At 44.9% G+C, this 25240-nt stretch overlaps 1 protein-coding gene across 1 annotated transcript in view; it reads left to right on the forward strand.

The window, feature by feature from the left end:
- SRP68 (signal recognition particle 68) overlaps positions 1–25240 on the forward strand; it is a 326066-nt gene that overhangs the window by 228766 nt on the left and 72060 nt on the right. The window contains exons 9-12 of the mRNA XM_085616948.1: positions 15669–15767; positions 16844–16908; positions 23357–23516; positions 24839–24933. Of these exons, the coding sequence (XP_085473074.1) occupies positions 15669–15767; positions 16844–16908; positions 23357–23516; positions 24839–24933 (419 nt within the window). The remainder of the gene's footprint in view (positions 1–15668; positions 15768–16843; positions 16909–23356; positions 23517–24838; positions 24934–25240) is intronic.

A 25240-nucleotide genomic window follows, 5' to 3' on the forward strand; every position in this document is an offset into this window, starting at 1 on the left:
GAGACAACACATTCACGTCTACCCTTACCTGGACGACTGGTTTGTTCAGGCAAAGTCAGCCCAGCAATGTGCCAACCACATGTCCCTCACCATTCACCTTCTTCACAGTCTGGGATTCTCACTAAATTACCCAAAATCACATCTCCAACCCGCACACGTACAACATTACCTAGGTGCGACCATAGACACTCTGGCAGCCACAGCTCAGCCAAATTTAGTGAGGATCAACAGCATGCAGATGCTGATTTCAAAGTTCAAACCTCAACACTACCTTCCTGCGCGAGTGTTCATGCAGTTGATAGGCATGATGGCCTCCTGCATTTTCATAGTCCCACACGCGAGACTACATATGCGCCCGCTTCAGGAGTGCTTGGCACGTCAATGGAATCAGGCTCACGGGCAATTGAAAGACCTAGTGTTGGTGAGCGGTCGGGCATACAACTCTCTGCATTGGTGGAATCCACAAAACCTTTGCAAGGGCCGACCGTTCCAAGAGCCTGTTCCACAAATAATACTGACGGCGGACGCGTCTCTCCAGGGATGGGGAGCTCATGTACTCAATTACACAGTGCAGGGACTATGGACAATACAACAAAAGAAGATGCACATCAACCTTCTAGAACTGATGGCAATCTTCCTGGCAATGAAGGCATTCAAAGTACAATTGTGCAACAAAGTCGTGTTGATCCGGACGGACAACATGACTGCCATGTACTACATACAGAAGCAGGGAGGGACACACTCTCCACAGTTGTCTCACCTGGCTCAGAGCATGTGGAAGTGGGCCATTCAGAGGAACATATTCCTCATGGCGGAACACCTCCCCGGCAAGGACAACCAGATGGCGGATCTGCTCAGCAGACACAGCCACGAGATGCACGAGTGGGAGCTACATCCGTCAGTACTCCAACCGTACTTCCAACAGTGGGGTCATCCAGAGATAGACCTGTTCGCCACAAAGGAAAACGCAAAATGCCAAAGCTTTGCCGCCAGGTTCCCACATCCACAGTCGCAGGGCAATGCGATATGGATGAACTGGTCCGGCAGATTTGCGTACGCTTTTCCCCCAGCGCCATTGATACCGCTGGTGGCACGCAAACTGCGACAGCACTCACTGACACTCATCCTAGTTGCTCCCACATGGGCGCGCCAGCCATGGTACACCACCTTTCTAGAACTTTCCGTGGTGCCGCATCAAAGGCTGCGGATCAAACCTGCACTCTTAACGCAGAACCATGGCGAAATTCAGCACCCAGATCCGCAACAGCTGAACCTGGCAATCTGGCTCCTGAAGTCTTAGAGTTTGGCTACCTAAACCTGCCACCTGACTGTATGGAGATCATTAAGGAGGCCAGGAGACCCACTACCAGAGCTTGCTATGCAGCTAAATGGAAGAGGTTTGTCATTTATTGCAACAACAATGACATTAACCCGCTAGACGCATCCATTCAAAATATAATCTGTTACCTCTTACACCTATACCGATGCAATCTGGCATACACCTCAATACGTATCCATTTGACCGCAATAGCAGCCTATCTCCAGAACAGGCAGCACCTCTCCTTGTTCAGAGTGCCTGCCATCAAAGCTTTCTTGGAGGGACTTAAACGAGTAATTCCCCCAAGACACCCACCAGCACCGGTGTGGAACCTCAACCTGGTCCTCACCCGACTAATGGGTCCACCCTTCGAACCTCTCCACTCATGTGAGATTCAATTCCTCACCTGGAAAGTAGCTTTCCTAGTGGCAATCACTTCGTTAAGAAGAGTTAGTGAACTCCAGGCACTAACCATTCAAGAGCCATTCATACAGGTTCACGCAAACAGGGTCGTACTTCGTACCAACCCCAAATTCATGCCTAAAGTAATATCACAGTTCCACATGAATCAAACTATAGAACTGCCTGTTTTCTTCCAAAATCCACAAAATGTAGCAGAGAGAATGCTCCATACACTAGATGTAAAAAGAGCCCTCATGTACTATATAGACAGAACTAAAGTCTTTAGGAAGACAAAACAACTCTCCGTTGCCTTTTCTCCACAACACAAGGGCAACGCCATTTCCAAAGCAGGTATAGCCAGATGGATTGTTAAATGTATTCAAATCTGCTATCAAAAGGCTAAACGCACATTAACAATTCCCCCACGAGCCCATTCAACACGTAAGTTAGGGGCGTCCATGGCTTTCCTGGGAAACATTCCCTTACAGGAAATATGTAGAGCAGCCACATGGTCCACTATACATACATTTACCAAACACTACTGTGTAAATGTACATTCAAAACAGCAGGCAGCTGTAGGACAGGCTGTTCTCAAAACTCTTTTTCAGACCGCTGCAGCTGACACTGGTGGCCGCCGCCAATAGGAGGTACTGCTATTTATTCTATGCACAGATATGAATTCAGCAGCCCACATGCCTCGAACTGAATATGCTACTTACCAGTATGCATCTGTTCTTGGCATGTAGGGCTGCTGACATTCATATCGCCCACTCTCCTCCCCGGCGCCTGTAGCAGCTGCAGCTCTCAGAATTACTGTATAGCATGGTCATCACTTTCTGTATCTACTCCATCACTGCCACAATGGCGAAAAACAATCTGAGGATGGAGAGGATGCCCATGCGCACTGTGGTCCAGGGGAGGAGTCACCTATCTCAGGATACTTCGAAGACTCTTCCAGGACAACAACGTGCAAACATCAGGACCCAACACTAGGCGGCGATCTATGCACAGATATGAATGTCAGCAGCCCTACATGCCAAGAACAGATGCATACTGGTAAGTAGCATATTCAATAGTGTTGATACACCACCAAACTCACCGTTCTCTGCAGCGGTGGAATCCCAACAATGTGTTGAAGGGGCGGCCATTTCTTGACTCTGTTCCTAAATTTACTTTGACAGACGCTTCAGAGACAGGTTGGCGTGCACATCTACAAAACCACACAAAATAAAGTCGGTGGAATGCCAAGCATCAATCGCTACACATCAGCTACTTGGAACTTCAGTCAGTATTCCTCATACTTGCTGGTTTTACGAATCAAGCCTTAACTAGTATTCTCTTATCACGTTCTCCATTCACGGGAATGTGGCCTGATGCTGATGGCATAAGAAACATTGTCCAGAGCACCAGCCAGTGAACCCTCATCCAGCGCCATCCTGCCTTCCCCACATTTTTTCCGGGGGCTTAAAATGCCAGCATTGGACCCTCTGACAACCCTGCTACCTGTATGAATGCTATGGTGCGCTATTTGGGGTGATTTGGCAGCACAGGCACCAGTGGAGTGAACCCTGGGTGAAAGTCTACAAAATGGCGTTGTATGGCTGCAAGGAGTAGGCCAAAAGTTCTTAGTGGTACCGGCCAGCAGAGACACCCCTGACTGCCTGCAGGACTAGAGGCGGTCTGCTGGGGATGCTACAGAGCAGGTGGTTTTTAGAGGCAGTGAGCCTCCTGGAGTGACCCAGTGGTTTCCCCGATGTGGGCCCGGAGGCACGCTCGGCTGGCGATGCTTCCTGCCCTTATGCAACATGAGCCGGGAGAGGAGAAGTGATGACCGCTAATCTGTGCGGTGAGTGTGACCACTGAGTGCTGTACATCCCACCCCCTTAGCTATCTCACTGTGCATTGAGAGATTGTTGAGCTGCGGTTGGGTAGGGAACTGGTGTTTTGTTGACGCATTTGAGGCTTCCCTTGTCTGCTTTTCACCAAGGCCGCTGCTGGGGACACAAGCTGGGCGCCCTGAGGCCCGTTGCTGCAGCTGGGGGCGTGGCGCAAACTCCCCTGGCTCCGGCAATTCCTCCAGACAGACATAACAGATCGGAGGACACGGCAAAGAGTTCACTGAGGGCAGTGCTGCCCAATGTGGTGCTCTTTCATGGAGCTGCCTTGAACAGGGGCCTGCCTGCTGCTTACCTGCGGGTACAATTGTTGTGTACTGCTGCCTCGCTGTAACAGCCTACAGCACAAGGCCTGGAAGAAGGCTTGGATCATGAGGGTTCTTACAGGATGTTGGCGCTGGGATGATGGCAGCGCAGTGGTGACCTACCACTAGGAAGGACAATAGACCTGAAACACAATATGTCCTGAACCTATCCCAACTTTCCCAGCTGCCCCTGAGACGGCCCCCTGAACTATAGGGGATACTCTACTTTGGTGCACTGCGGCTGCTGCTCCTCAACTTGTAGACATACTGCAACAGGAGAGTAGTTGCGACGTTGCGAGCTGGGACGGGCACTACAGCTCCACTCCCATTCTTGCTGTGCACTGTATCTTTGGGGACTGCTACATGACTTCTCCCCCTGCTACTCAAGCCCATTCCCGTCAAGAACATTGGTATTTCCCCCACTTAGCGCTGCGTCAAGAAGCGTATCCCAACTACCTGATCGAGGGGCCCCTCCGCTTCCCAGAACCATTGGGAAAATAGCCCAGAAAAAGGACCAGGTTACTGGGGTCATGCCTGTAGAAGGGACTAGCGATGCTCCCTGTGAAGATGGAGATAGAACCTTGGGACCTGAACACCCTTGGGATCCCGGCATTCAAGACATCCTGCAGTCAATAACAACCTCTTGAGAGGCACTTGAGGCTAAAGTCGATACTCTGGTGAGTGATATGGAGATTCTGCGCGATGACTACCACAACTTAGAAGGACCTGAGCGAAATGTCCCCAGCATTGGCCGCAATGACTGAAAGACTATCCACTATGAAGGCAAAAATCCAGCTGCTAGAAACGAGAACTGAAAATAGATTGCAACGTAACAATATTCAGGTAGTGGGCCTCTAGAATGCTGGCTCTGTGAGACGGTTACAACAGAAGGCCGCGCCTCTTTCTTTGCTCTGGAGAGGGCACACAGAGTCACAGCACGCCCTCCGATCCTATTGGGCCCTCAGTGTCCTGTAGTAGCTAGGTTGTTCTTTTATAAGGACCGTGACCACAGACTTATCCAAGCATGGAAGAAGGGGGACCTCATAATTGGGGCTCCCGGTTTTATGGTATTCTTTTTTTTTTTTAACATTTGTATGTATTTATTCATATTTATTTTTTGCCCATACTATTGGTATTTATCCATATTCATTTTTTGTTTTGTGTATAAATGAAGTCGCAAAACGTATATTTCCACATTTATTTAACTTTTGGACGGGCACTCATACATTGATGTCTGTTATGTTTTAGCAAATTAACCAGTCACATGTAACAAAACACTACACCTACAGGTGCATGTAAGCGTAATACACAGTGGCGTAGCTAGGGTGGGGGGAGGCGGCAAGAGTTTTAGGGGCGGCGGACTCCCCCGCTATCACCTGCCGTCTCGGGCGGCAACATCATCTCTCCCCCCCCTAGTGCATTTGCCGGTGGTAATACTCGGCAGCACTAAACACTGTAGTAGGGCTGTCCCCGCAGAAGCGCAGCAAGAACACCAAAGAGTGATGGCTGTGGTGGCGTTGATGAGCAATAACGGAATAGCCCCATATCAATGCTAGAAGATGAGAGGGAGCGGAGTTCGGCCTCGGCAGCAGGACTAGGTCCTCTGGGGAGTCGAGCATTGTACTGCCCACGATGACCCGTGGGTCATTAAATGATATCATATGACCTAAGTAGTCTGAATAGTGCTGATGTTGCCAATGTATGATTGAGATGTCGGGGAGGGGGGGGGGGGAGAACATGAACTAAGTAAGCTTTCCCTGAGACACACACGCTGATGTCTGCTACTTTATGGAGGGGGACTTGGGTCAAAGTGATTTACAACCACAAACCCCTTATTACAATAGCACATGGGTCCTCCCGCCAATGCTCGTTGGTTGATTGACTGTTTGGGTGGGGAAACGTTGCCTGCTTGTCCTGGGGAATGGGAGTTGGGGTGATTGTTGTTTAAATGGCAACATATGAGTTGCTACCCTATCACTCTTACACTTGCATAGGTCACTGGGGTGAAATTGTCACAAAGTTGGGCTATGCTACAGGGGGGTGGGGGGGGGGGGGGTCAAAACCCTGGTTATAATCACCCCTAACTAGGACTATGCCTATGACCTATAAATTACTCCAGTGGAAAATTAAAGGGATGCACACCATGACACAACGCTATAAGGCTTACTAAACTACGTATTAGGCCTATGCCAGGGCGCACTAATCTGGGTCGGGGGTCCCGTTCCAACACACAGGCGGCCTGATAGACCCAAAAGGTCAATATGTGGTAGTGACGAGGTGCCTAGAGGGACATGACCTAGCACTAGTTAACATATATCTCCGAATGTGGATCAAGGAGCCTTCTTGGCAACTCAGTCAGGTGTGTTGGCCCCCTACTTGGTCCAGTCTGTCATCATAGGTGGGGACTTTAATTGTGTGGCTGATCCCCAGAAAGATCATTCCCTCCCCCACTGAGGGACTCCTTAGTATTTAGGACAACCAGGATCTTTATGGATTTGCAGACCCATGGGGGCTAATAGACACATGGCACAAAATGCACCCACTGTCGAGAGATTACTCCTCCTTCTCCCACTTGCACAACTTGTATATTTGTCTGTACCCCGGACATCCACGGCCTAATCCACGGAATGGAATACTTGGCCCGCACAATCTCGGATCATAACCCAGTGCTATTACAATTGGGATGGGAATGCCCAACACCGAGAATTCCCACATGGCGATTGAAACCAGAATCACTAGAGGACCCACTGTTCCAAGAGGTGATCGGGAAGCACATCATACGATATTTTAAAGATATCAGGAGGGTCCACTTCTCCCCTGGTGAAGTGGGATGCCTTCAAGGCTGTAATTAGAGGATGGTGCATAGCAGAATCAGTAGGCTTCAAGGGCACACTGCTGCGGGAGGTAGTAGAGGCAGAACAGGAGCTGAGAGGGGTTGATAAGCGCAGGCCAGGATACCCTGAATTACAACAAACCCTACTTGACGCTAAAGAGAAGGTAGCAGGCCACATAGGATCCACTGTTTTGACTATAAACAGTATATGATATGGGCACATGCTGAATGCAATAAAACTGGATCCCTACTGGCCTGGCTGGCTATTCCAGCCAAGAGGGGCATGGTTATAGTGGAGCTTACTACTGAGAGAGGCGCTCGCTTATATAGGCAGGTGGAGCTAAATGGCTACTTCCTACAGAATTACTCTGGGCTTTACATGAGTGTCACACACCATGATGTGGAGACATTGCTCACCTTTCTCGCTCCATTGACCCTTCTGTTCCTTACACGGGAAGAGGCTGAGGAACTGGGTGTGGATATTGGTGTCCAAGACAAAGGAGCGGCAATAAAAAGGATGAGCTTCTGGCAAGATGCCCGGGACGAATGGGCTTCCAGTAGAGTTTTATGAGGAGTATGTTAATGAGCTAGCCCCCAAACTAGTGGAAGTCTATAAAGAGGCTAGGACCAAGGGTCAAATGCCAGCTTCCACTTGGGAGGCACTATTAGTACCACTTTTAAAACCAGAGAAACTGTCTGATGACTGCTGTTGATGCTAAATCTCGACCACAAGATCTTCAACAGAATCTTAGCCTCCAGACTTCTCCTTCTTATGCCCACACTAATACACCTGACCAAGCAGGGTTTATACCCTGCCTCTCCTTTTCTTTTTCAGTGAATATCTGTGAAGATCCAAGATGGAGAATGAAATGTTATGTACTTGTAAATCTAGTTTACAACATTGGAACTTAACTGAGATCATGTACTATGCACCTGCTTCCCTGGGAGCTATGAGGAATGGATTTAGGTGGTATGTGCTTGTCTTAAATAGGGGTTCTTTGAATGTAAAATTGGGTTCTGGAATGGACGATATGTGATTGTTATGTCAATGTTAGGAGTGGTGTGTGTGTATGTATATATATATCCATAAAATTTAGGATTTGATGGTGGAAGATATTATAAGCCATCCGATACGGTCACCCTCTGTACTGCTGTGGTATTGAGAAAAAAAGAGAACATTTATCAGAAGGTGAGGCAATACAGGACTAGAAGTGTTGTCCCTGCGCTTAAGATGCCGATTGTGAGAGTTAAGAAACATCATTTGATGTGTAATCAGTCTGCTAATGGTCTGGTCCGAGATCAAGCAGGTGTGGTGATTCCTGGTGTCTTAGGGAATGTTTTGAACGCAGTGATTCAGGTAGATGAAAGAATTTTTATCATTTGGTCAATTTTTCGTTTTAGTAGTTTGGGGGGGTGTGAGTTGTAGAGTGGGAGTCATTTGGTTGTGGACTGAATGATATAGGTTATTTAGAGGGCGTTGTGTTTGTGAGGGTGGATGTGTGGTGTCGTATAGGAATTAATGAGAGAATGTGGATTTGGTAATGCACGATTCTTGAAATATTAAATGTGATGTATATTTGATTAAGAGAGTTGAAGTTTCCATTGAACAATAATCATGTACTGTGCAATTTAACAGGTGGGCAGTATTATGTAAGATCTTAATTCCTTGCAAGCTTTTAAATAAACTGCCAAATCAGTGTTTTCGGTGATATGAATTTGTTAGATTGCCTAGAGGTATGGTGCAGTTTTTTTTCTTCATCTTAAAGGTGTGCTGTCTGTCTGCCAGCTTACTTCAATTTTTTTGTTTTTAAAAAGCAATTCAGAGTACAAGTGCTACTGCCTCATTCGTCATGAAAACACTTAGTTTGGCAACATTTTAATACTTGTAGCTTGTCTGTTGCGCAGTGTTGAAGGTTCCTGTAAATATTCAAAGCTATTGATTGTTAATAACGTCAATTGAAGGTTTCCACGACGAATAACTAAGATTGCAAGTATTTTTTCCTTAATTTGCCTGTTTGTTTCACCACATGCTCAGGACCACCTTTTACTAAATAGATCGACCCAAATTAAAATTGTCCTTATGCACCATTTGTTCTTTGCTGTATTCCTGGTAAAAATGCATAAAAGATCAAAACATGATCAGTCGTTGTGTGTTGCTTACACGCATCACCTAGTTGAATAATATGTGGCTCAAATGTGACTTGTGATTTTGTTCAACTTTTGGGTGGTGCACGCTGAGCCTCGCTGCGCTGAACAGTTCCAGTATCGACCTGACTCACTGTAGCACTCCTTGCATTACTGGTAGAACCACTGCAGAAAGCTCAGTCATCAGGAGCAGCAGCTCTTTGCTTGTCAACCAGCCAAATTTTCTCTTTGGTTCTCAAGACGTGTTGGAGCCTTCTCCCACTGAAAGATTTAAGACTGCCCTAGTTCATATGGGGATATTTCATGCCATCTGTATTACAATGTGAAATAATGCAAACACTTGCTGTACCTAAGTCAATGAAAGAACCCACATTTGCAGTGATGAGCCTCCGTGAAAGTTAATATAATTATCCTGCATTGGTGGTGAGAGAATGTATGGAAGTCTGTAGGTCTCCACACCTGTACCTTCTCAGGCATCATTTAGTGTCAGCCCATGATGATCTAGGGATCAACTATAGTTAAGAGACCTATTTAAAAAATGAATGTCTTAAATCCTTTAAGCATGTTATAAGACCTCTCTTCCCTTCAACATTTACATTCAAGTTTGTTCTTGATGCAATCCTGATGCTCTCATTTTGGAATTGAGGTCTTGTGTCTTGTGCTTAATCTCCTGGTTTTTGAAAAATTGAGCTGTTTTATTTGTTAGAGTTCGGAATGTTCAAAGGTGATTGCTTCCATCCTACCTACACTACTGGTTGAATCCATGTTTCCTGGAACAGCCCCCTCTTTTATTTGTATGATTTTGAACAAATTTAATTTTAACCAGGAAATCATTTTCCTCCTCTTTCAATCAGGATTTGATGTTTCCTCAGCAGAAAACATCCCGCATTGGATGTTTTCTCAACAGAGAAAACCCCAGGTGTTTCTGTGGCCCTGGAGTTAATTTAGGAAAGACGACTACCTTTCATAAGCATCAGTCCGACCCCATTCCGAGGGGATAAAGAGCAAGAAGGGGCTACTGGGACTCAAAGGTAAAGGTTGAGGTAATTGTCCCAGAGTCTATCATACAGTGTCTCTGAAACTGGGCCAGATACAACCGTCTTCAGCATATGACTCTGTGGTAACAGTCTCGGACTTCTCAGGAATGTGGTGTAGGGTGTGCTCAAGGGAAAGGCTCTGCCATCACAGAGCAGCACAATAATTCATTGTCCAACGCAGTGCAAAGGGGAAGAGTGCTTTAATGCTCACGAGAACTAAATACTACACACATTATATTGGCAGGCTGTAATTTAGTGTCCAGGGCACTGGGGTGGCTGTTCCTCTACCTGCTACTTTCCACTGGGTACCACCTCACAGCCCTCAGGAATAAAGTTATAGCATGTTTAGGATCTGAGGCAAATTACCCCTTTTATAGTCCAAATGCACTTAGATTCTCATAGTTCAGGTTTGCTGTCATTAAGTGAGCTTTCATTGTTCAGTCGACGGTTTCTTTGTTGTGGTTAGGTAGCTTCCCAACCTAGTCTCTGAGCAGGCCCTCTCCTGCTACTGGGAGGACGTGTGAATCTCCACTCTAGCAAAGCTCCTCATGGACGTAAGGCAATTGTGCTGCAGTCAGTCGCATTCTTGCTAGGTTGCTGCTGGCAGGTTGCAACCTTGCTAGCAGAAGTTGAGTCTGTGGCAGATGCCGTATCAACCTTGCAACGGGTGGGCAAGTGTTCTGTGTTTGCGGCATCGCCACAATCGCCGCTTTTGATTTAGCCACGCACAGGCCCCACTTCTCCCAGCAAGATGACTTGGGCTGGGCCAAGCTTTTCTCTGGTCACTTTAGAGCAGATCAAGCCCTGTTTTCATTCTGGCCACAACAGCTGAGGCCAAGCAGTGCTTCCACGGATCCCACTTGAAGCCAGTGATTGGAGTCCATACCGGATGACACCCAAGTTGCACAAGTCGCTCTCCTCCATTGTCCTCTACAGGCAAATCTCACCAGCATCGGTGTCATGCTGCTTCTAGCTTCTGTAGGGTGGATGGTATCCTTCCCTATCTCAGCAGACCGGCTAGCTTTTAGGTGCTTCAGACTCTTCAGTTCAGGTGAACAGCAGGAGATGCACTCAGATAATGCACAGCAGTCCTCTGAATACTCTGCGGAGCATTTCCTTCTTTGATCAGAGGGAACATGCACCTGGAATAATAAGTGGGCAATAGCAGAAAGAAAATGTGAATCCAGTGTCTGCACATTTAGAACCGGTTTGGGGTTGGTCTCCTTTCAAGTGTTGTCTCCATGCTGCTCTAAAGAGACAGTTTTTGTGTAGAGTGATACTCCTCACAGCACCGTAGTCTCCAGCCTGGAGGACTCACAAATGAGGCACACAGGCTGTCTGCATCTGGCTGTCATCGGCCACACTGAAGAGTCACCAGAGTAAAGACAAAAGACTGGCCTTGCTTAAGTGGCCCTTTTCACCTTGAACAAGAGAGGCTGCAGTTCCATGCTTTATTAGTGTTATAAGAAAACTATTCAGCAGCTCTTCTCTGCCAAAGGTCTAATCTTATTTCTAAAAGAGCCTTGTCTCCTCTCTCCCCACTTTGGTCTCTAGGTCTCCTCCATTCAGCTTCAGGAATCTAGGAAAAGAACCTCACCTTTATCTTGTGCACGAGACCAAGCAAGAGGTGTCTCAAAATGAATCCCACACTCCTCCTGTTAAGAGCGTAGAAACACTGTGCAGGCAAGCACATGAAAGAAACGTAGTATTTATTAAGTACAGAGGAGAAAAAAGGAGGGCAGCCACTTTTAACTGCAATTACTTAGATAATCTGCCACCTACTCACCAAGCCTGCCGATCTCAGACTGCCAGATTGCTGACCTAAGAGGCCAGCCCTCAGCAGCATAATGGTGGAAGGTAAGTTGAACTGAGAGGGACATAACATCTCTTGTTCATTCATACGTGTAATGAATGTACCATGCAGGTCAAGTAAACAAATACTTACAACATACTCCTATGGTTTTAGTACTAGACTCGGGTTTAGTACCTAGAAACAGTCCTTTACATGAATGCCTTTGCCCCAGTGACACAGATCAAAAGGGCTGGTCACAACTGGATGAACGGTATGTTGCCACTAAGTTTGTGTACTTAAATTCCGAACAGGGCTGCTAGTACACGGTCAGTGCAATAATGCCACTCCTGGTATGCCCATTCAGGTCACAGGATATGTCCAGGACCACTTGTGTCAAGGGACAGGCCTATGTCTCTGCACACACTCGAAATTAGTGTGAGGCTAGGCCATAATGAAAAAAAAACAGGATATCAGATACATGCAGTCAGGCACCCACTGCAGGGGAACACGATTGTACACCAGACAAGGGGCATTCCTGTGCCAACACCATTTGTTTATTACAAATGGTGTTCAACACTGCCCTACAGGCTACTATTGCAAGGTAGATAATTATGTTCATATTAAAGGCATATTACTTAAAAAGAGGTTCTTCTTTTACCTTCCACACCTATCCCACTGGAGCTAACAAAGCATCAATGGCTTTCCTGCTTTTCTGTATGCATTATTCATTTGTTGTTGGTTTTGGCCATTAACTTCTGCAGAACTATCTAGCAAGCTGTGAAATAATTCTCTAACCAAATGTGAAGCAGGGGGCAAGAAGTACAGTAAGTAAATGGCTTAGTATTTATTTTCCTCCAAGCAGAAGATAACCAGCCATTTCGTTGTGAAGCATATGCCTGCTACAACCATACATGACAGAAAAAAAGCATGTGTGCCCAGAAGTTGGTTTGTGAGGCACCGGTGAGGGGACTGGGCTAACGTGTGGGATTCCCTTTGTGGTGATGTATTCCCAACCAGCTGTCAAAAGTCCCAGTACCTAAGAATAAGTAGGTAACTTTTGCCACCTGCTAACTTTCAAGACTTTCCATGATCCAACTGCTATGGCCATTATAGAGTCCGGAAGCCAGGTTTTCTGACACTGAGCAGTATTTCATTCAGAACCCATTTCACTGTACTTATGGCTCAATGTCTGAAAACTTTGTGTATGTGAACTTACTGCCACAGGTGTTTTGACAGTCAGAAAACAACTAAGCTCTGTACCATAGGATTGTTCTACAAAGAGTTTTAAACGACTTTTGCACTACTGTTGTGAAAATAAACAGGCATTGCTATATGGGTCATTACAGGCGCCCTTAGTTTTGGATCCCTACGGCTGAGTTGATAACACATTGCCTTATTTATAATAGGGCGGGTTATAAGATCACACCTTCTAGACAGCTTTCACCAATGTAGGATCTAAAAGTATTTTTATTCAGTTGAAATCCCCATCATTTCAGTTGATATAGTCTGAGTGGCAGTCCCAGTCAAACGGATGGTACCACTTCAGACCAAGTTAAATGTTTATAAACCATATACAAAAGAGGAATGAAGTGCATCATAAAAATATGAGCCTGTTCACAATTAACTTAGGCACTAGTAGATGGGACCCTTTAGAAGATAAGCTACTTAAGTAAAAAAAGATACACCTGTTTTGAGGATTTTGGCAGTATATTTGTAAAGCCTTGAGTAATCTATTGCAATCAGCATTACTCCAGAGCAAAACATGTGTTGGCGGAATCCCGGGGTTTTACAGCTTGAAAATAATTAATTGTTTTTATCTACACACTATACAGGCTTAGCTCCCACATCGAAACAGGGCAGTCTGAAATTAGTTTCTGATCTAATCTGAAAATACGATAACATCGAAGAAAACAATATTCATGTTATTGATTGATTTATGTTAACCTAAGTGTGCCAAACCCAAAAAAATGAAAGAAATTGATTGCTGAGACTCATGGGATCTGAACCATATCTGTCCTGAAGCAAAGAAACAAAAATAGAATTTCAGTGCATTTGCGTTTATAGTACTGTCAAAATTGTTTCCTACCCAGGTCTTTTAGATAAAATCAGAATAATCAATAGCAAGTTAAACTGCATACATAAATATCAAGCACAAGTACATTATTGTTACAAATGTCCTGGGAAGGCAAGGTATGAAAAAATGGATGGAAAATTGGGGAAATGTTAGGGAGAGGAGTAGGTTGGGAGGCAGGGTTAGAAAGGAAGCCAAAGGTTGTGAAATGTGGCTGGATGAAGGGCCAGCAGTAGAATTACTTAACAAGTTAGTCCACACTGTCAGTGTTTCATGGTGTGGTTTATGAGATGGCAGGGGCCCGATTGGTGAAGTTTATTAGCTACATCGTCGTTCATCAGTGCTGGAGGGAAGACACTGAGACGGGCAGCTGCCAGGCAAGAAGTAAGAGATGATGGAAAAAGCATATGGTTGAGGGCATCGATAAAAGAAAGGGATGATGGAGGGAGTGGTTGAGAGGAGGAGTGATGTTCTGTAGTCAAAAGATTTTGGAAGTCTTCATGGTCTAGCTTGGGCCAGAGAGCCAGCGAAGGTTACTATTTGACTGGTGTGAGGTATGGATCACAACTGTGTGTATGATAGGGGAGGGGTATGATCTGCTTCCACAGTTTCAGGTAGGAAAGAGGAGCTGTTTAGATAAACTAGGTAGAGGTATTGATGTGTCCAGAGGGAGGGGCAGAAATGTTCTGCTATGGTTGTCCCACTAGGGTATCTGAAGGAAGTGGATTTTCACAATAAGAGAGACCAGGTGAATGGGACATGGAAGGAAGGAAGAAGAGAGAGATTTCAGCTGGGTTGGGTAGTTGCATGTGGATTGGGGTCTCCGGTGGAGCTTTAACTATGTCACACTGAAGGCACAGCTGATCTAAATCATTCTTTGCTGATGTAGTCACTAAAAGACATGTCTGCAAGTATGTAGAGGACTCAGCCCCCATTGTGGAGGGAATGAGCGATAAAGAGGTGGGGACCATCAGTAACTAAATCTTTGAGATTACCTAATCATGTTGTGTGTAGCTGGAAAGGCGTAGATGTGGGCTATAACACTAGGGAAAGAGAAAACAGCGTCTGTAACGGACGTTGCTTGTTTTTGAACAGTTTGACAGTTTTGGGTGCCAAGACACACAGTGGTGAAATGGCTAGTTAAGCTGGTCGGAAGCACAAAACCATTAAGTACCTCTGGAAGAGAATGGGTTGGGACAAAACATGATAGAGTGAAACAAGAATATGTAAAGTGACCTGAAAACAATTTCAGTGTTACATAGATTTGCATATATATTTATATATGTACGTACATAGCCATATTTTATGCCTAGATAATGACATAACAAAAAAGCATGCAACTATACCCATATATCACTGTTAATATATTAGTTTGTAAGAAGGTCTAAACTTATGGAAGGCACTATTGCTTGTGAGCGATAGTGGATAGGCTAAGTTACTTGTCTCTTCTTGTAATGTGCAGTGACTTGTTTGCTGCCCTTCATAACAGATACTTTATCCAAGCACAGCACCACTGCCATCTCTCACCCTGAGTCAAAAACCTCTACCCATAGAACCACGCTGACCTGGTACTCTGCCTTCTTCACATCACCGCCTGCATGGCGTTTCTGCAGAGTAATATCAGCAACTTGTACTATATGTGGTCCATACAATGGCCTTGCCTAATTCCAGGGCTTTAGGATTAGCTGAATTTAGGGATTCCAGGGAAAGGGATTTCTTTGTGCACGGCAGGCGGTAGAAATTAGGTGAATTCCTAATTCTAAGGCCAAGAATGCAGCATTATACCCTAAGTGGATCATATAGAATGCCAGATTCTATGAGTGATGATTTATTGGCACCATGGTAACTTTGTGATTTGTTGTTGGTTTAGGCAGAGAATGAAGAGACGAAGGAGCGTCTTTTTGAGACTTTGCTCAGTGAGTGTCGGGACACAATCCAGGCGGTCCGTGAGGAGATAAAATTAGAGCAAGTAAGTATAAAAGAGAGATTTTCATATAAATTTCCATCTGAAGCTACTGATCATATCTTATTCCTCCCTCTCCAAATTCCTTGGTGAACCACTAAGTTGCCTGAATTTTGCAAAAGCAATTGACAGTGATCACATACTCCTGGGTGAGAAAAGTACCTTGCATGTGTGCAGCATTAACCTCCAAATGCTCTCTCTCAACCTCTCTGTGCTGAAGGTTCAGTCAGAACTAGTGAGAAATGCTGTAAATAAAAGTATACAAGTCACCTACAGTATATATAGCATATAAACTATTGTTTCTATGAGACTACTGTCCAGTAAGTGCACAGAATGCATCAGCAATCCAATGTCATTTGAGATATTGCACAGCACATGATTTCACGGTTTCCAATGGTCAGTGTACCCTCTACATTCTTGGAAAGTACCAAGCCACACCCAGCTTTCATTGAGGGAAAAATAATTAAGTACCCTTATCGCACTCTTGCTTTTTAGGTCTGGCCTTTGAGAGTACTTTAGTTGTCCCACCTGACTATTGTAGTTCCCATTGGAAAAAAATGTACATAATATTAATATAAAGAGGGAGTTTTAGTCACCGACCTTCAGCTGTTAAATTGTCTAACAATTTATTTCTGCCCACCACAGCATGCTGAATGGGGCAGTGGGTCCGCCTTCTTTACTCACTGGCTTTCTTCACCTTGAGTGACTGCACAAAGCCTGTGCATGCTGTTCATATCCATCCACAGCTGATTTAGAGTTTACACTTTTTGTATTCATTTTAAATAACAGCTATTATGCCTGTACTTTGGTATACACTGATTAGACGGTGATTTATTTTCAATTTCCTTTAAAAAAATGTTGTTATAAAGTGTTAAAGAGACATTGTAACTATGACTTATTCTTACTCTAATGATAATTATACAATACTGAACTTATTCTTATATTCTTATTCTAATGATAATTATAAAAAACAACTGAAAGGCTTATTATTTAAAAATATAACTACTAAAACAAAATTAAAGACTGCACTAGTTTGTCAAGGTCAGACCTATTTGCTTTACAAATGCTTGTTTAACTTACAGAAGCAACGTGACCATCCCGTTGACGGGGATTCTGGAAGAGTTACCAATCTTCAATATCTGCACAGGTAAATAAGTTACTAGAGGTATAGGGGATCACTAACTGTATAACTATATAAACATGTTCCAATATAGGATAGTTTAGTGTTCGAGGCGTATGAGCTGTAGATTGTATACTTTAGCATAGATCGCCATCTGGTGTTGGGCTCGGATGGTTGCAGTTTGTTTTTGTCAAAGAAATCTTGGTTAGTCACGAGATAGGTGACTCCTCCTTATGGTGACAGCGCGCATGGGCATCGACTCCAGCCCCAGATTTTTTTTTTTCGCCATCGGGTTCGGATGTGACTTGCTGCGCTCCGAGTCGGTGTTGTTATCGAAACCCCCTTTGACGGGCAATCACCTACCACTCGACTGTATTGTCTCGATCGCGTTTCCCTTTCTCGACGAGCATCTTCTACAATCGAAAAAACTTCAATAAACTTTGACGCGGGCCATTGGGCCCACCCATGCCGATTCCGACGGAAGTCGGTGGAACGGACTTCCTTCAAGAAATGTCCCCAGTGTGGTGCTAAATTCCCACACTCGGACCTACACCCAGTGTGTAATCTCTACCTCTCTCCGGAGCATTGAGAAGGATACCTGTGAGACTTGTCTATCTTTCAAGTCTAAGAAGACCATTCGTGATCGTTGGGCTCCACGCCACTTAATGTCCAGAGGAAGTGGCTCCATTCCGGACATTTTCCATCCAGGTCTTGACAGCATTCCGGAACAAGCCCAGGAGGAACAGGTCTCAGTCTCCAAAGCAGATTACTCCGACATCGAAAACGCAGGTACTACAGCTCAGCGAACCGTGAGTACCGAGACCCCTGCCCCACACAAGCCCATACCAAAGGCTCCGGTAACACCTTCGCCACAAGGCCCAGTTCCACACCGGTCGAACATTTCAGATGCCCCGCTCTCAGGCCTGGCTATGAAAAGCAAAGGCAAGCCTTCTGGCTCGGGCTTGAGCCAACCAAACTCCGGTCCCGAAAAACCACCTCAGGCACCGAAGTCCAAGGCTGGCGATATGCCACGTCCTCCTCCATCGGTACCGGAAAACCCTCCGGCGCCGAAACAGCTGAGGGCAAATCCTCAGAGCCGAAGCAAAAGGGAAAAACTTTGACGCTGAAAATGTCGGAGCCGAAACAATCCAGGGAAAAACCTTCGACTCCTAAACCCCCAAAGCAAAAGACTCCGGAGCCGAAACAACCGACGCCAAAGTCTTCGTAACCAGAAAAGGCTTCTAAACCGGAAACTATCCCTATGCTGAAACAGTCTAAGACTCCTCATAGGGAGAATCTTCGGCACCAAAAAGAACACCGGCTCCGAAGAACTTTTTGTCCCTGATCCAAACCAGAAAACAATTTATATCCATCCAATGACTGGTCATATTCTCTCCAGACAACCTACAAAAAGGAAACCGGACCATTTGCAAAATTCACCGGTTCCGACTAAAAGAATTGGCATGGGCACTAACATCTCTCCACCCCCTCCACCACCTATTGATCCCAATTTACTTCTCTCTCTAGTACACTCTCCAGAACACACTTTTCCACTCTCACAACCAGAGGATAGTGATAATGGAGACCGGGACGGACAAGGGGATGATAACATAAGCCCATGAGGAGACAATGATGATCCCCCACAGGAGCCAGATCCATGAATGGACTATGACACAGATCCTGACTTAACAGACCCAGATCTTTATCCCTCTAAGCCATCCCCACCAGACGATAATGTTGGTTTTGCCCAACTAATCAATAGGGCCGCAACATACCACGGAGTAAATCTACATTCTGACCCTGTAGAGGAGGATTTTCTCTTAGAGACTTTTGCTCAGCCACAAAAAACCTCACACGTCCTACCAATGTTACAAGGTCTCATTAGACACGCACCAGAAATGTTTAAGGACCCTGTTAGGACTAGGGTTCTTAACCCAAGGATAGACAAAAAATACAAAGCTGCTCCCAGTGACCCTATAGACATTAAGGGTCAGCTTCCTTTAGATTCCCTGGTAGTGACTAATGCACATAAAAGGGCCAACTCTCAAGGTTCAGGTGATGCTCCGCCCCGGATGAAGAATCCAAATTATTAGACGTTTCAGGCAAAGGTATGGCGTCTCAAGCTGCAGACTATTGGAAAATAGCCAATACACAAGCTCTCTTAGCAAGGTATGATAGGGCTCACTATGATGAGCTAGAGAAATGCATTCAACACCTACCAGAGCAATACAAAGACAAGGCCAATGACCTCATACAGGAAGGCAAATTAATCACGAATACATCAATCAAATGTGCACTAGACGCCATGGACACCAGACTGTTACGCTGTTAAGCAGGCATGCTTGGCTCAGGATATCAGGATTTAAACAGGAGTTGCAAACCAGTATCCTTAATCAGCCCTTCAACCAAGAGTACCTCTTTGGCCCTGCAGTGGACATATCTTTAGAAAAGATGAAAAAGGACACAAACTGCAAAGTCTATGGGAGCCTTGCAGTTATCTTCTTCTAGAGGCTATTTTCTATGCTCCTTTTATAGGGCTGGCTCAAAAACCAACACACCAGAGCACCCATCCTTATCTTACAAAAGCCCCAATCAGAGTTCCTTTTCCAAAGGATACTTTAGGGGAGGTTACAGGGGTAACAACAACAAGGGCAGAGGCCGGGGTAATAACACCCGCAGCTCCCCTACTACCAAGCAGTGACTTCCCTGCGCTTCCCCCTGACCACTCCACACCTGTCGGGGGACGCCTTTCACAGTTCCTACCTGTCTGGAATTCCATCACCACAGACAGGTGGGTGAGACAAATTATCCAGTATGGTTACTGCCTGGAACTCACATCCACTCCCCCACACATTCCTCCCAAACACCGTCCAATGTTCACAGAACATTTGACTCTCCTCAAACAGGAAATTCTCTCTCTACTACACAAACATGCAATAGAGCCAGTCCCTTTACCCCAACAGGGCACAGGGGTTTATTCACTCTACTTTCTGAGTCCAAAAAAGGACGGCTCTCTCAGGCCAATATTAGACCTCAGACCCCTAAACCTCTACATTCAATCAGACCACTTCCACATGGTCACTCTCCAACAGGTGCTCCCACTACTTCAACACGGCGACTTCCTCTCCACTCTGGATCTAAAGGACGCCTACTTTCATATTCCTATTCACCCCTCTCACAGAAAGTATCTGGTTCACGGTGGATGGACAACATTATCAGTTCAAAGTCCTTCCATTCGGAGTAACCACGGCACCCAGAGTCTTCACCATATGCCTCGCAGAGGTAGGCGGCTCATTTAAGAAGGCAACATATTCATGTGTTCCCTTATCTGGACGACTGGCTCATAAAGGCCAAATCCCACAACAATTGTGTACAGCACACACACAAAACTATCCTGCTACTTCACGACTTAGGTTACACATTAAACCTCGATAAGTCTCACCTTCAACCATCCAACATACAACAGTATCTAGGGGCTACTCTGGACACCTCAAGAGCTCTAGCATACCCCAATCCAGGCATGATTCACTCCATGCAGGCTCTAATATTACAATTTCGACCTCAACACTTGTTGCCAGCTCAAGTGTTTATGCAGTTAATCGGGATGATGGCTTCTTGCATCCTAATTGTCCCTTATGCAAGACTCCAGATGCGTCCCTTGCAAGAATGCTTAGCACATCAGTGGAACCAGGCTCAAGGTCAGCTGACAGATCTGGTGTTGGTGGACAGCCGCAACATCGCTCTCTGCAGTGGTGGAATGCACAGAACCTTTCCACAGGGCGGCCGTTCCTCGACCCGGTTACACAGATAGTACTAACAACAGACACTTCGCTCACTGGCTGGGGAGCTCATCTACAAAGTCAAACTGTTCAGGGCTTATGGACCTCTCGACAGAAACAACTCCACATAAATCACCTGGAGTTACTAGCAATCTTTTTAGCACTAAAGTCTTTCCAAATTTTGCTGCTAGGCAAAGCTGTCCTAATACGTACAGACAACATGACAGCAATGTATTATGTTCAAAAGCAGGGGACACACACACTCCAACTTTCACGCCTAGCGCAAACTATATGGAGATGCGCTATTCCTCAAAGGAAATAACTCCTCCAACGGAACATCTCCCAGGTGTACACAATCAGATCGCGGATCTGCTCAGTCTACAAACACAACAAATCCATGAATGGGAACTTCATCCTCAAGTTCTTCTTCCATTCTTTCAAATGTGGGGACACCCAGACATAGATCTGTTCGCCACACATCACAACGCAAAATGCCCAAACTTCGCCTCCAGGTAGCCACACCAATTGTCCAAAGGCAATGCGCTATGGATGAACTGGTCAGACAAATTTGCTTACGCTTTTCCGCCTCTCCCGCTCATTCCGTTAGTGGTTCGAAAACTCAAACACTATTCCCTCAAAATGATCCTAGTTGCTCCAACATGGACCCGACAACCATGGTTCACAACCCTCTTGGAACTATCAGTAGTTCCACATCAAAAGCTACAACTCTCACCCAAACTTCTTACACAGAACCATGGAGAGATAAGACCTCCAGATCCCAATCAACTCAATCTTGCAATCTGGCTCCTGAGGTCCTAGATTTTGGCTACCTCAATCTCCCACCAGATTGTATGAACGTTATCAAAGAGGCTAGACGTCCTCCAACAAGAGCATGCTATGCAGCAAAGTGGAAGCGATTCGTCGTTTATTGTACAAATAACAAAATCAACCCACTAGATGCTTCCATTCAAAACATTATCTGTTATCTCTTGCATCTTCAACAATGTAATTTGGCATATACATCTATACAACTACATCTAGCTGCAAAAGCCGTTTACCTCCAAAACAGACAACACTCTATTTCGAGTTCCTGCTATCAAAGCGTTCAGGGAAGGACTTAAAAGAATAATTCCACCTAGAGTTCCACCATCCTAGTCTGGAACCTCAATATTGTCCTTACCAGGCTCATGGGCACCCAGTGGAACCTCTACACAAATGTGAGTTACAGTTCCTCACTAGGAAAGTAGCCTTCCTGGTAGCTATCACATCCCTCAGGAGAGTTAGTGAACTCCGGGCATTAACCATACAAGAACCATTTTTACAAATGCATCATAGTAAAGTGGTTCTTAGGACTAACCCAAAATTTCTACCCACAGTAGTTTCTGCCTTCCACCTAATCAGTCTGTTGAACTCCAAGTTTTTTTTCCCTCAACCAGACTCAGTGGCAGAACGTGCTCTTCACACACTAGATGTCAAGAGAGCATTACTATACTAAATAAAAAGAACTAAACCTTTTAGAAAGACTAAACAACTCTTTGTATCTTTCTCCCCACCTTACAAGGGCAATCCCATTTCAAAAACAGGAATTGCAAGATGGATTGTCAAGTGCATCCAAATATTCTATCTCAAAGCTAAACGCACGCTCATTCCACACGCAAACCTGGGGCTTCTATGGCATTCTTAGGGAACAGTCCCCTAGATGACATCTGCAAAGCAGCAACTTGGCCTACACCACACACTTTCACTAAACACTACTGTGTAGATGTGCAAGCAAAGCAACAAGCTAGTGTGGGCCAGGCTGTATTGAGAACACTTTTTCAGACCACTGTAACGGATACAGGTTACCACCGCTAAGGAGAGAAACTGCTATATAGTCTATGCTAAAGTATACAATCTACAGCTCATATGCCTCAAACGGAAAATGCTACTTACCAGTATGCATCTGTTCTTGGCATGTAGAGCTGTAGAGTTGTATACGCCCACCCACCTCCCCGTATACCTTTATCCGTTGCAGTATTATCTTACTTAGATAAATTACACATGGACATCCTTTTCTACTTTCCTACTAACTCCATCATTTCTCTTCATGGCGAAAAACAATCTGGGGATGGAGTCGATGCCCATGCGCACTGTCACCATAAGGAGGAGTCACCTATCTCGTGACTAACAAAGACTTCTTCAACAAAAACAAACTGCAAACATCTGAGCCCAACACCAGATGATGATCTATACTAAAGTATACGACTCTACAGCTCTACATGCCAAGAACAGATGCATACTGGTAAGTAGCATTTTCCTCTCTCTGGATATAGTGGTGGATGCACTGAGGCCCTTAACAATTTTTTTAAAGTAAAACAAATGGTAAGTGAAGACAGTGCAGATTGAGGAGTAGTGAGATGCAAATAGTTATGCACACTTTCACCCAGAAGGCACCTGGACCTTGACAGCAAGTGTGGTTTTGGATTTGCCCACTTGTGCAAGGTACTTGTTTGATAATAAGATTTTGCTTTTTGTTATTGTTAGGGCATCTAAATCTGGAAGGTGTCCAATTAATCGAACACTGCCGTATATGGAGTCTTATTAGCACTGTTTTTCTGTTGATCCTTTCTCATGGGAAATGGAAATAAAGGGCTTCACGCAAGTGCGATTGGATGCACTCTGACTTTGATCTAACCTGCCTATTCCGTACCTTCTAGCTACTTGACCTTCATCAAGCTCTCAACAGCCATCAAACGCAATGAAAGCATGGCCAAGGCCCTGCAGAAAGCCCTGCTGCAGCAGCCACAGTCTGAGGATGATAATCGTCGTGCCACTCGACCGCAGGACCTCATCCGGCTTTATGACATCATCCTGCAGGTAACTTGGATCACATGACAACTAACCTGAGGCAATGTCTGCTTTCAGTCATACAGTTGTTCCTGCTATTATTGGTTTATCTAGTTGGATGTCGAAACTGAACTCTCAGACATGTAGGGTGTGTAACTTATCCTTGGGTGTGATTTATGTATTTTAAGTGACCTGATCCTGCTTGCAGACTTGGGAGGGATTGTTTCCAGAAAGGTCTATCACAGATCTAAGCTGATGGCTGGAATACAACTTTTTAAACAGAAGAAAAATATGTCCTGTGGTTTTTGCCTTTTAGGAATCCCACGATGTCTGCAGGGAGGTTTGGTTGAGGCTTGTGAACTTTGGGTACCTACATTGTTTCTGTTTGACCCGCTATGATCTTGGTACATGTGTACAACAGTGTCAATCTCAGCAATATCTGTTGATTTCTTCAGTTGCGCATACTAGGCCTCAATCGCCTCATCTCTCACCAAACACAATTGCATGGATAGCGCTCACACAATGCCGACATTGGAAATAAGTATGTGCAAAGATGACTCCATTTGTCATACATATTTCGGATTTTGGCATACTAAGCACTGCCACATTTTTGCTGCACCAAGTCTAGAGTACATTTCCGGGTCTCTTAGACTTTCCATATAGGCAATGCTATTAAACTGACTTTCTACCTGCCGTGCACAACACATTGAGTATCTACTTGATCAAAACCTAGAAAGTGCTTTGTGGTTGTATCAAGAAGTAAGAAAGTACAGTACAAAGGTTGCATTAGAGTACCTTAATCTAATATATTAGTGTCAGTAAAACCGCTTGTGCAAGCCTCTCCCTTCGAGATAATGTTAACTGGGGTGGGAGTCTCTTTATACATGCATTTGTGTCACATATAATGTGGTATTTATCATCAGTGTGGTAGGGACTTGACTCACACGTGGCAGAGCATCAGTTGGGTCATGATCTCCACTCCCATGTGGATTTTTAACATAGTACTTTGGTAATACATGTGTGAGGTTTTATTTCTACAATTGTTAACAATAACATTTTATTGGAGCAGATTGATTTTTAAAAGCCCGTCATAAATATACATTTTGGGGAAAGCTGCTGGTCCTTATAAAAACAATTTTCGAATCCTCACTATAAATTTAAGAGATCCTTGAGAGGGAACTAGGATTAAAGGGTGTATTGCCGGTTCTGTACTTAGTATGGCCTAGCGATACCTCAACATATTTTTCTTTAGTGTTGCTGAAAGGTAAATGTTCTCAGAACCATACATGAATGTGTTAAAGTTAATGCCCCTAAGCTAGATAAAACCAAAATCTAATATTCTTTTTCAACAGAATCTGGTGGAGCTCCTGCAGTTACCTGGGCTGGAAGAGGATAAGAGCTTCCAGAATGAGATTGGGCTTAAAACACTAGTTTACAAGGCTTACAGGTGAGTATCGCTCAGGGTAGAAAGCCCGGGAATGTGCAGGTGTGTGAGAGGACTACTAGTTTTGGCTGTGTGTAATATATATTACTTTATTTGTGGGCGGAGTTCCCTAGCAACTGGAAAGTGTACATGGCTTGCAAGTGACTATCAATGAAGCTTAGGTTTTTGGTAGTTTGTATTTGAGTTTTTTATAACCAGTGATCAGGTGTGAACCAAACCACATTTTGGCTTTTAGTAGTACAGTATTTGTAGATGGATCTCCAGTACCATACTATTTTGCCATCACAAAGCCGGCAGACCACTGTCCTCA

This window comes from Triturus cristatus, chromosome 7, assembly GCF_964204655.1.
Source record: "Triturus cristatus chromosome 7, aTriCri1.1, whole genome shotgun sequence".
NCBI lineage: Eukaryota > Metazoa > Chordata > Amphibia > Caudata > Salamandridae > Triturus > Triturus cristatus.